The 11,805-nt window shown below is 40.9% G+C and overlaps 2 protein-coding genes across 2 annotated transcripts in view; both read left to right on the top strand.

Annotated features, from left to right (window-relative positions):
- LOC118413610 overlaps positions 1-4,854 on the top strand; it is a 5,549-nt gene extending 695 nt beyond the window's left edge. Inside the window, exons 2-8 of the mRNA XM_035817137.1 lie at positions 1,948-2,042; positions 2,269-2,429; positions 2,537-2,684; positions 2,849-2,901; positions 3,330-3,444; positions 3,944-4,032; positions 4,309-4,854. Of these exons, the coding sequence (XP_035673030.1) occupies positions 1,948-2,042; positions 2,269-2,429; positions 2,537-2,684; positions 2,849-2,901; positions 3,330-3,444; positions 3,944-4,032; positions 4,309-4,424 (777 nt within the window). The 3' untranslated portion in view covers positions 4,425-4,854. The remainder of the gene's footprint in view (positions 1-1,947; positions 2,043-2,268; positions 2,430-2,536; positions 2,685-2,848; positions 2,902-3,329; positions 3,445-3,943; positions 4,033-4,308) is intronic.
- A 3,108-nt stretch (positions 4,855-7,962) lies between these two features.
- Positions 7,963-11,381, top strand: LOC118413611 (peptidase inhibitor 16-like). Its single transcript, XM_035817138.1, has 6 exons — positions 7,963-8,038; positions 8,444-8,645; positions 9,512-9,639; positions 10,342-10,447; positions 10,918-11,027; positions 11,264-11,381. The coding sequence occupies exons 2-6, from the start codon at positions 8,493-8,495 to the stop codon at positions 11,379-11,381; spliced, it is 615 nt and encodes a 204-aa protein (XP_035673031.1). The 5' UTR covers positions 7,963-8,038; positions 8,444-8,492.
- The last annotated feature ends 424 nt before the right edge of the window (positions 11,382-11,805 follow it).

Genomic DNA, 11,805 nt, shown 5'->3' on the forward strand with positions numbered 1-11,805 from the left:
TGTCATGGATGCGCTTCGGGCATAGTGACACTACAATACCGATGTTCCACAGTCATGGAATTGTTCACTCATAGTAACGTTTTCTTGTTCGTGTTATGCATGTACAAAAGTAACAAGATTCATGGTAATAGCTGAAAGAAGTGAAAATCAATTTTGTACATAAAATAACTGGGTATGTAACTGAAAATAGCCCAGACACAAGGCCCCTCCCCGCACCCAGACCGATCCATTGTTTGGTATACTTTAAATAACAAAGTGACAGGTCTTGCATCACCCTTGGCTGGTATTAACCTTATCAAGGTGAGTGCCAGGTGGTGCAAGGTACCAAGGGATACTGAAATGTTGACCGTGCACCAGCTGTATGATGAATACCGGGCCTTATATATGCACTTATGTCGCTGTAAACCACAATTCCACGCACACAAGTCATATATATTATAAGGTCGCCCCTTGCGATAATACTTACAAGTAACATGACATTTGATAGTTCGTCTCGCGTAGAGAGGAAACAATGTGACTAATCCACCGTGGACAACAGGAATCTGACCTATGGCGCCATATCTTTCGTCATTTCTGCCTGACCGCAGGTGTTCATTGGCCTGAGAAACACAGATCATGTCACTGTCTCTGCAATCACACTATCAAATAACCAGTGCGTGATGAAATACGGTTTCTCTTACATCTTCGAGGAAAGGCTGTCCATTCTCGGTGTTGTGTTGACATCATATGTTTAACTTTTAGCGTTTGTGTAAGAAGCTCAAGTCTTAGGTGGTCGAAAGTGAATGAGGAAGGGAAAGTAAAATATTTCTTAGAACGGATTTTTTTGCTAGCCCAGATAACCAAAATTCTAGGGTATCGACAAAAGAAAATAGGCAGTTGGTCAGATCGAGCCGTGACGTGCTGTTGTTGGTGTGATATATTGTTAGTTGGTGTTATAGTGGCAAGTACACTAGCTGGTGTATAGGGTATATCCGCTTTTCATTGACGACATAATGATTATGATTGATTATTCAAATACAAGAACGAAGAACTCGGCATATCTGCACCACGTTAAACAAATTTCTTCATGGCCTACCTACTCAACACATTTCATTTTAACAACGAAATCCACAGGTATAACACAAGATAGTCACACCTACGACATGAACCCAACTGCAAGAGCAGGTCAACGCACATTTGCGTATAGAGCACCTGATAGAAATAAGTCACTAAGCCTGAGATAAAGCAAGCAACCATCCGGGTGAAAAAATGTGTATACCGTGGCGCAGATATGCCGAGTTCTTTATGTTATGATAGTTTAAATTATCATTCATTCAATCCTGTGTTAGTAATAATTTTTCTGTACCCTGATTTGGTATGGATTAGAGCTCCCCGGAAATCGGTTCCGAGTTAACTGAAGGAACCACCCTAAAGATTCTTTGAGAACTAGATACTTTGACCCCAGGCGACCATTTTGGTGGGCAATTGGATTAAGCAATGGCATCTTCGTGGGTTTAACAGATGTACCTGCAACTTACCCTATGTTTATATTTTTATCATTCCATCAGCGTTGGGCTGTATCTCTGCACCACTAGTGACAGCTGTATCACTTCCAAGTGGCTCTTCTAGTGACAACGTCACTTCCGGGTCTGCTGTGGACCCTTCAGCTACGTCATCAAGTCGTGTTTCCGGTCAACAGTATTCACACAGTCCATATTCAGTACACATCCAACTCAAGTTAGCTCAACAGTTGCCAGCTAACCTTAGTGATCACTCATCGCCCCAGTCCCTGAACTTTCTGTCAAATATCAGGTCAGAGGTAAGCTCATAGTGTTTAATTATAATCTTTTGTGCCATTGGGTATGGGGAGAACATTGAACAATAGCTTATTCATTGTATTCATGTGTGTGAATTATGCATTTTATAATCATCAAATCATCACCAAACCATACACTTCATGACAAGTAGATACTATCCATTCAACTTCAATTCGCCATTTTTCAGACATCTAAGGCGTATAGGGAAGATCACAATTTCCTTCGCCTCGACGTTTTCAAAGTCAGGTAAGACCTTCACTCGGATTAATATAAAATGCAATCGATACGCTGTGCCTAATCTAACACTGTTTTCCGAGCTTGTAGACTTGAGTTTGTTTTTTCCTGACTACTAAGCATGTTTGATAAATGTTTACATCTATAACTTCACGAACACCTGCAAAAGCCGATTAAACATGACAATATAAAATGTGGCATCACAAACTAAGACTTTTGAACGATCGTTTTTTTACAGCCCGGAAAACGCAATAATTGACCTCAACGTAGTGTTTCGGATTAGTCTCCTGGGGATCCTGAAACTGCGGGCAGTAGCCAGACTGAAACAGTACATCGACAGCCAAGACGGCAGATTGGGAGAGGTGGAGATACACAACGTGACTTACATATCTGACTCAGGTTAATTAAGGACTTTATACACAGGTCAGGTCATTTTTACCATTTTATATATTTAGAAATTTCGATAGTATCTTGATGTGTTTTTTTCCAATGTATTGTCTTTATAGGTACGTTCACAGCAACGACAGAGTCTGACAGAGACGTGAGGTGTGTGCGTGTGGGGCACCACTGCTTCCCGTTCTGTCACGCCAACCCTCGCTACTGTGTCAACGGTGGAACGTGCCAGGAGGACGGAACTGTGAAATTATTGTGCACGTAGGTTAAAAAAAGGCTAATGTTTAGGGATAAGCTTATCATTTTAATGTGTAAGATATTTCGGTGCCCTGAGTTCTGCCTTTCTTGCATGTAATTTGACATTTGGCAGTTGGACAATGCGGTTGGAAAAGAATTATCTTCATGTAATTTTCTCATACCTTCAGGTGTATCTATGAGCCCTTCGTTCACTACGCAGGCGCAAGATGCGACACAAGAAGTACGTATAACATCTTACTTGAAAAAACATTCTCACTTGTTTCTTTGAGATCGTACTAATCCAGCAGACCACACTACTCTAAATGCATTTAAGATCGCGGGGATTTAATTTCGCGGTAGCTGGAAAAATGACTTTTCGCGGGGGTTTTAAGTTCGCGGTAACACCATAGACTGCAGTCTAATACCATGATAGAAAAATGTTCGCGGTGGTTTTAAGTTCACCGTAAACTAATCACCGCGAAAACCGCGAACATTAATCCACCGCGAACATTTCTGCATTTACACTATCCATGTGTTTTGCATTGCTTTTGCCTGAACAGTAGTGAAGCAGACGTTTCATCAGACGAAAAAAAAGAAACAAATAACCTTTTCTCTCATCATAAATTTTTCATCCAACAGTATTTCTTTTATTTTCCACTCAATGTTCAGCTATAGGTATTATATCCATACTAATGATTGCCGTTGGCCTGTTGGTGACTCTGACCTGCGTACTGTACGCTATCAGGCGCTGGAGGAGAACAGGATCTCCTGTACCGCGGGCAAGGTAATAAAGTCATACAGTACTTAGACGTTAGCAACCGTTTTACTGCACAGTCTTTCGCTGTCTGAGGTTTACTGTCCTCCTCTTGAAGAAGCTTCTATGAGCTTGACCGGTGGAGGGGCTGCTCTCTATAGAAGCTTGATTTAGTCTCAGGAAGGAAGACGCTTCCAAGGCTTTCAACGGTGAAAGATTATGTAACACAGTCTAGCTTTATATCTCCGTTATCAACTGATGTGAAATCGTATGCTATGACATGATATGTTATGATTAAACATAAGGGTTATAATGGTGTAGCATTCTATGGTTACTGGTTTGATGTAATATGGTAAGGTTTTACTGGTATGGTATGATGTGGCGCGTGTTATAATGTCAGAGTAATATATTATTTTCATTGTGATATTTCAAATTTCCTCTAAGTCTAACGTTGCGAAAGAATAATGTGTCTTTCCTTGTCCAAGTAATCCTCGTGTTTATTGCATATTCTGTATCCATTCTAATGTAGCACACGTGGGTACAGCACCAGACACCTGGAGGGCACAAAGGACGCGGATGATAAGAAATGTTCCGTCTGGACATCAGACACATCAGGCGGTATGTAGATACGCGATACCGGTACCGGTGTTCCTGGTGTTTCTGACCCAACAAGACATGAACGGTCAACCACTAATTTAGCATAGTTAAACCCCGAATCATCCTACCCAATTCTCTTTCAAAGATGCACTCACAAGCGGAATTGGTTGTATAAAAAGCCCCACCCTTAGTTGATTTTGCTACTTCATTATTTTGTATACTTTGATATCTACTGAAAATGTAATTGTTCAATTCATTTCAATCTATAAACTTGACTTTCTTGTCCGTTATGCACAGTAAATCCTGTATACGAAGGTTCGCAAGGACCGGTCACGAATGGACTGGACCCGGACACAGACAGCGGTGCAAAGAGGAGCAAAGACAGCACGTATTCTACACCGACGACCGTGTAATGTGACATCTTCTACAAGTCTGCTGAGTGAATTGATATACCTCCACTCATGTAGAGTTCAGTTCTGTTTGTCTTAAACAGCTCAAATAAAAATAATCGTTATGAACCAGTTTTAAAGATTGCGCATGCTATTCTATGTACATTTTGGGTATTGTATCATAGAAATTCAACTTAAACCATTTTAGTAAGTCAGTACCGATTTGAAGCAAACATAGAGGCGAAAGAGTACATTGTAAACGTGAACACCTGTAGATTTGGGAAAAGACAAGAGTGTATGGCTATTTTGCGAAATTGAAGCTGTGGCATTAAAATAAGTGCCAATGGGAGCTGGTATGTACAACTTACCAATTTAATTGTGACATATGGCTAAATGGTACAGCTGTATATCTGATTTTATGTATTTTCATAGAATAAACGAATGAAGTCATCATTACGAAGTTTGTCGGTATTTGAGAGATAACGGCAACAGCATGGTCTCTCTCGCCGATGCCAAATGGAGGCGTCCACTAATGAATCACTGTGCCACTGGGCTCCCACACCTTGTTAATACCGTCCCATGCCTTATGGCACAGTGTCGCGCAAAGCTCTGGTGTTTGTGATTTAAAAAAGATTCAAAAGAAAATGCTTTGAGTTACAGATGGGACAATGATATCTGCAAAGACTTACTGCGAAGATTTCCGCTGTACTTTCTATGGGCGTACTTGACTATGATGATTACCTGAAATCCTCCTGCACAAATGATAGAGTTATGATTCATCCACTTTGTGACTTGATATATACACGAAGCTTTCTAACAGCGTTATCTTTTCCAAAGAAATTGCCCAACAGGCATATCACTATAATGATCCAATAACTAGATACGACTGAGTAGTTTGTTTTCTAAAGCAGTCGAGTGTTAGCAGAAACTCCTCTCGTGCGATTTCTGAAATCATGACAGATCAAAATTTACACAACTGGGACAAAGCCAAATCCTGGTAGTATTATTGGAAGCTTTACTTCAGGATTTTCGAGCCAAGCTGTCCCGTATTACTTGCCAATTAATGAACTACCATCTCATCCCTTTCCCTATCACCGGGTACCACAAACAATGTGGTATAAGGTGCCGCCTAAAGGCTGATTTAAGAATGTCTGCATGAAAATGATGCCGTGTATACCCCAGCTCAAAAGGACTCAAAGGTAGAATGAACAGATCTTCCAGTAGCACAAGGGGGTTTTGGTAGCTAGGTAATTATCATAAGACCGGATCAAAAGCACATAAATAAACGACGCTGTCTGTACTCCTCAAGAGGTAACCCCGTTACCTATTATAGAACGACGATTATGATGATACTGTAATATTATCAAACGCATTTTTGAAGTCTACAAAAATCTCCACTCGAAATAAGTAGTAGTCAGTAGTTGTCGTCGTTGCTGTTGTAGAAGTAGATTACGTTGCTATTGTTGTTGTTGTTGTTGTTGCCTTCATTATGAAATCTAAGTGGTCTTGGAGTTTTAACAAATGACCAAATACAGTATTGAATACCTAACAATAGATTCCTTAGTTTTTGTTTTCACAGCTTCTTCTTTGACCTTGGAGATGATATCAGTATATGTTTTTATCCACAGCATATAATTGCTCCTTTGTAGCTGCTTTGTATGATTTTTAAAGCATAGTTGAAAACTTTGAAAACGGCCGATATTGATGCGCGCGGGGATGCCGTCCATATAATCAAATTAACATGGCCTTACGTAGAATTTAGACTGCAAGCAGTTGAGAAGTACGGTCTGTTACTTGCACACAGAAATGCTAAATGTCAACAAAGTCAATATCACGAACAAATGCAAAATGGGCGTTTAATCAGAACGGTAAGTATTTTTTGAACTTGACATGTCTACATAAAGATCTACTGAAACTAGTGTACTGCCCCCAGAATTCACCAGGCTACCGTAGCCACGCCTTCACCATTGTCCAGATCACGCGTACGTCAGGTGGGCAGTGTTCTGATGCCCAAACACTAGATGCATTTCACTCTTCTGCATCAGTGCAAGTAAACTACCAGTGCGGTCCGCTCTGACAGAAGGAGAGGCAAGAGAACGTCAAGTAAGTACATGGCCTGTATGATATGACATGGCGACGTGGTGTCTTCGTGGCTGTATGGTTTATTGGCTCGTTCTCATTCAAATGTCGAAATGCTGTCGCCTGTCTTTAAGACTTGATATATAAGAGCAAATCGCAGGCAACATCACTGTTTTTCTATTTTTCCACAATCCCTGTAATGTTTTACAAAAGATGCACCACAACATTCGTATTGGTTGATGTCTTGGAAGAAATTACAGCCATGTGTAGGATCCCAACCCCTAAAAAACGGCTGTCGCCTGAAAAGACACGGAGAGTTCAAACAAGTAGCCAAAGATGTAGTCATGCAGTTCCCAGACTGAATGTTCGACAGGTAAACCCAGGTAGCCGGGCCCTCTGACTAATCACATCAGGTCGCTCCCTTCACTGATTTTCGAGTCTATGTAACGTGATTTATGCCTGTCGCCAAATTCTGTAACAAACGTTACCACCTCTAGTTAGACGGTTGTGGCACTTTTGTTAGCCACGTATAAGACAAGAAATGACCATTTTTGTGAAGCTGTACTGTTCTGGCTTTCTACAGAAACAAGAAAGGGTTGTTGACTACCATTTGTATTCCACCTTGCTTAACAAAACGTTGTACAGAAATGACTGTTACAAACGTTACCATTGTTTAATGCTTTCTAAGCATTCTGTCTGACCCGGTGCAAAAATGCTGCTCACTTTTTAAATGTCCATAGGGACGTCAACTTATGCCTAAATGATGTAGCCAGTAATGTTAATCTTTTTGTTAATCTTACTGTTGTAATAAACTTTACCGGTAACGTTTGTTACCTGCCCTGTAATGCATTACCAATGGGACCGAAAATAATTAGTTGCCATTTTTTTGGCTATGGTTAAAAGAGGAATTTTCCTAAACAACCATAAAGCCGATGTATTTTTCAACCAAAAACAAATGCAATTTTCGACATGGGAACGAGTGTAGTACTGAAACGCATCGACATGGCAAAACTGCATATGTCACTTACACTGAATGACAGAACGACTGTAGCATATTAAGGACATTCTCGGTGCAGTCGAGCATGTGTTGTACACATTTCAGATACATTGTGACGAAAATGTTCATTAACTAACACAAATATACGAGTATAAATAAGACAACATATCAGCACCGCCCAGGTTTAAATCATTTGCAGACAACAACACCAGTACGTAAAACACAACGTAAAGACCTGTTCGGAACCTTAAGTGATTTGTGTCACTTTGTGTCCCACCTTCCATCGAAGCCAATCCCTTACGCATGGTGTCTGATTATAAATAGGGAAATAATTATACCCTTTCAACCCTTCATTGTTTTGGCGTTACTAATAGCAACTTCATAGTAATAGTGTTTATCTAGTCGATGACTATTGGTCTCACTGATAGAAAGGTTTGGCCTGTATATAATCGTTTCGACCTATCAAGAAGGGTGTTCGACAAGTGGGTCTTTTATATCAACACAGGGTTAGACGGCTCGGACTAGGTGGGTTATCGGCGGCCTACCAGATCTATATAGTATCGTAGGTAACATTTTTTCATAGAAAACGTAAAATCTATAGAAATGTGTATATATATATATATATATCATCCGACATTTACTAGGAGAAACAGGTGAATGAGAAAGCTTCAAAGCTAGGAGCGAAAGTTAGTTCAGTTAAGTTAGTGTGCGTCTTCGCGAAACATGCCGACATGGCGGCTTAAGTTCCCAGACAAGCACTGTAAAGATATGTTTACTAAGCATCTTCGCTAATGCCTGCAATATGTTGTGACAGGATTCAGCAGTTCTTGACATCTCCGGACGGAAAAGTCGGCCCACAGAGCCTGTCAGGGGAGTGGGATGGCCCACCTTAGCACCACCTACATTGGACAATGTTTCATAAACACGGTGACGGCTAAACTTTTACACAACATATTTTTTCTTACAGAGGAGACCATTAAGGAACAGACCAGGCGAAGCCAACGGCCTAAGGAAACATGCAGGTCTTGAGTGTAGCCGCCCTTCTGCTGTATCTGAAAGGGTGTCTTGGAGCATCAGATCTGTCCCAAGAACAGATCAACACGATCTTACAGGCCCACAACAACTACAGGAAAGCCGTCAACCCCACAGCTACCAACATGGAGTATATGGTGAGGGCTTTCTCCTCTGTCATCGTTATTTGCTCAGCGGTGTGCATTTCGTCCATCCTAAACAGTTGTCTAGTGAAGCACCTTTGACGTTAACATGTTAGATACAGTCGAACAATGGGTGATTGAAACTTTCTTGCGATATTTTGTCCAATGAATCTAAATCGTTAGAATATGAGATGATCTGAGCGCATTACATATAGAGAGACAAAGCTGCAGATTCTAGAAAAGCTAATATGAGCCCTTTACAACGTATTTTATACAGATATGTATGCCTAAACCATGCCTATACATCCCTATCAGACACTTTGAAGTTAATCAAGCTTGAAGAAAAAAAGTAAATTGCGTTTGGGTGGGGCTATCTTGACAAAGTGGTCTAACCACTCATTTATGTCGCTGTAACGTCCCCATTATAACTAGTCATGACACAAGAAAATAACACATCTCGAAACATGTTAACACAAATACATATACAGGTAGTACAAGGCCATGTCAGCACGTCCGCACATAGTGAGCCCGCTTGAAGTGTTCGATAAAAACCCAAACCCAACCCAAACCCAACCAGTTGAAACTGAAATAGCCAACATCAGTACTTGTCTCTTTTTACAATGATTTTTATCACTATCCATTGTCACATGTATGTTCCCTATGTTTCTACCATATACTTGCAATTAGCCTCCGGGCATGAACTTGCAAATAAACTTTTATTGTAACATTCATCACAATTCGTGTGACACTGGCCAAGTAGGGTGTGCCATGTCAAGAATTAAACGAGTTGATACGTGTTATAACTATGCCTGTGATCATCATTAACGTTATTGTTATAAGAATAAGAATGATGACGACTGTGTGTCATGTGTCCCCATCAGGAGTGGGACGATAGCCTGGCGACCATAGCTCAGGACTGGGCTGACGGCTGTGACTTCGCACACAACTCCAACCGTGGGGACAATTATGCCGGGTCTGTGGGGGAGAACATCTACGCCGGCACTGGAAGGTCTGGAACCTTAAGCTTTACCAGCACTTTATCCTGTACATTCTGCACATTCATTCATATAATGACGAGATTGTTACGCGGGTGTCTCAAAGGACTGGGCCAAATTACGCCATGCCTTCCGGGCGCAAACTGACGCGCAGTCAAGTGAGACACCAGCTATAGAGATTTCATGATGCACGACTTAAACTCCACGTTATGGTTGACCAATCTAGTTTGCTCCTCTGTAACAAGTGCTTGTGTCAAGATCTATTATGCATTTACAAATAGGGCATGTAGCTGAATTGATTGTACTTGTAGAAGTGACATGGCACTAGTGAGGAAACCATGACTGTAGTTAACGTTGTAGAAGTGAAACTAGCTGGGTAGTTCCTAGAAGTGACACCTGTATGGTATCCTTGAGTGTACACCGTACAGGTTTCCAACTTGGTAAATAATACCTGTCACTTTGTTTACTTCTTGAATACAGGAATAAAAGACTTGTTGGCTCAATGTTTTGATAATTTAGGTATTTTTTGCCCATCTTGTTTTTTCCGTCCTCTCGTATAAAATCTCGAGGCTGCAGAGGAATTGTCATCCATAAACTTAACTTACTGTGGACTTATACTTGTAATACTTTCATGCTGTAAAACGTGCACATGTTCATCAGACAAAACAATATTTGTTTATTCTAAATTTCCATTGTTACACAAATCAAACCCACAGCTACACTGCTGGCAGTGAAACCGAGAACTGGCACAGCGAGGTGTCTGACTACACGTACAGCAGCAACTCCTGCAGGTCTGGCGCTGTGTGCGGGCACTATACACAAGTAAGGCCATACTTCATTCAGAAAAAATTATATGATTCAAGACTGAATAATACTACGTGTGTGCGTGTATATATATATATATATATATATATATATATATATATATATATATATATATATATATATATATGTGTGTGTGTGTGTGTGTGTGTGTGTGTGTGTGTGTGTGTGTGTGTGTCTGTGTGTGTGTCTGTGTGTGTGTCTGTCTGTGTGTGTGTGTGTGTGTGTGTGTGTGTGTTGTGTGTGTGTGTGTGTGTGTGTGTGTGTGTGTGTGTGTGTGTGTGTGTGTGTGTGTCTGTGTGTGTGTCTGTGTGTGTGTCTGTCTGTGTGTGTGTGTGTGTGTGTGTGTGTGTGTGTGTGTGTGTGTGTGTGTGTGTGTGTGTGTGTGTGTGTGATAATCTAATCAATACTAGTGTGCACGACATACAATTACACGTATTTCTTTCTTGACACGTTTTGCCTCCCACCAGGTTGTTTGGGCCACCAGTAAGAAGCTTGGGTGTGGCGTGAAACTCTGCAGTACACTAGGCACAGTCAACTGGAGTAACGCCAACCTGGTGGTGTGCAACTATGCTCCATCGTAAGTCAGCAGTGGGCAGTCACCTGGAAATTCATTTGACACTCGCGACAGCTCTATGTGTTACGGTCATAACCAACATGATACGGGGCCTTCTGATTGGTCGATACGATAATATCCCTTTACGCTTTCCAGATCCGTCTTTAAATGAGTGGAGCTTTTCATCCCATTATATCGGGCAAATGAGAAGTTTTTCTTTTAAAAAAAATTGGCTTTTTCATTCTATATTTTGTCTATAGTGGAAACTTTGTTGGACAGAAGCCCTACATCACCGGCACACCCTGTACCCAGTGCGCAAACGGTATCGTCAGCTGTTCCGATAAGCTGTGCGGTAAGGACTCAGTTATAAAGATATAGATGGAAACTGGGCATGCATGATTTTTACTGATAGATACTTATGGATAAAGACCTCACAATCGGCACAAATATTGACTGACAGTATGTGATATTTTAATTGCAAACCTGTTATAAATCTTCAAACTTTGTCTACTTTGATGCCTGAAATGGCATATTTTATCCTACATTGTACGTTTAGATGTACCCTAGCTACATTTTGAAGCAAAACCCAGATGATGAGTCTGTTACCTTGTTGCGTCTAGGTATCCAGCCGTCTGTAATGACTGATGCGCCATCTGTAACGACTGATGCTCCGTCTGTAACGACTGGTGCTCCCAATGGCAATGGTAAGTACCGACTGCTAGCCTCAATAACAATAATAACTATAGTTCCACGAACCTATACCTTCGCCAAATAAACAAGGGTTATTATAAAGAATGCCTGT

The sequence above is a fragment of the Branchiostoma floridae genome, chromosome 4 (assembly GCF_000003815.2).
Source record: "Branchiostoma floridae strain S238N-H82 chromosome 4, Bfl_VNyyK, whole genome shotgun sequence".
NCBI classification, from domain to species: Eukaryota; Metazoa; Chordata; class Leptocardii; order Amphioxiformes; family Branchiostomatidae; genus Branchiostoma; species Branchiostoma floridae.

Excerpts from the sequence above, each read along its gene's own strand:
- LOC118413611 (XM_035817138.1), top strand. The coding sequence starts at position 8,493 with ATGCAGGTCTTGAGTGTAGCCGCCCTTCTGCTGTATCTGAAAGGGTGT. Across the intron at positions 8,646-9,511 it reads CTACCAACATGGAGTATATG|GAGTGGGACGATAGCCTGGC; the intron begins GTGAGGGCTTTC and ends TGTCCCCATCAG. Across the intron at positions 11,028-11,263 it reads GTGTGCAACTATGCTCCATC|TGGAAACTTTGTTGGACAGA; the intron begins GTAAGTCAGCAG and ends TTTTGTCTATAG.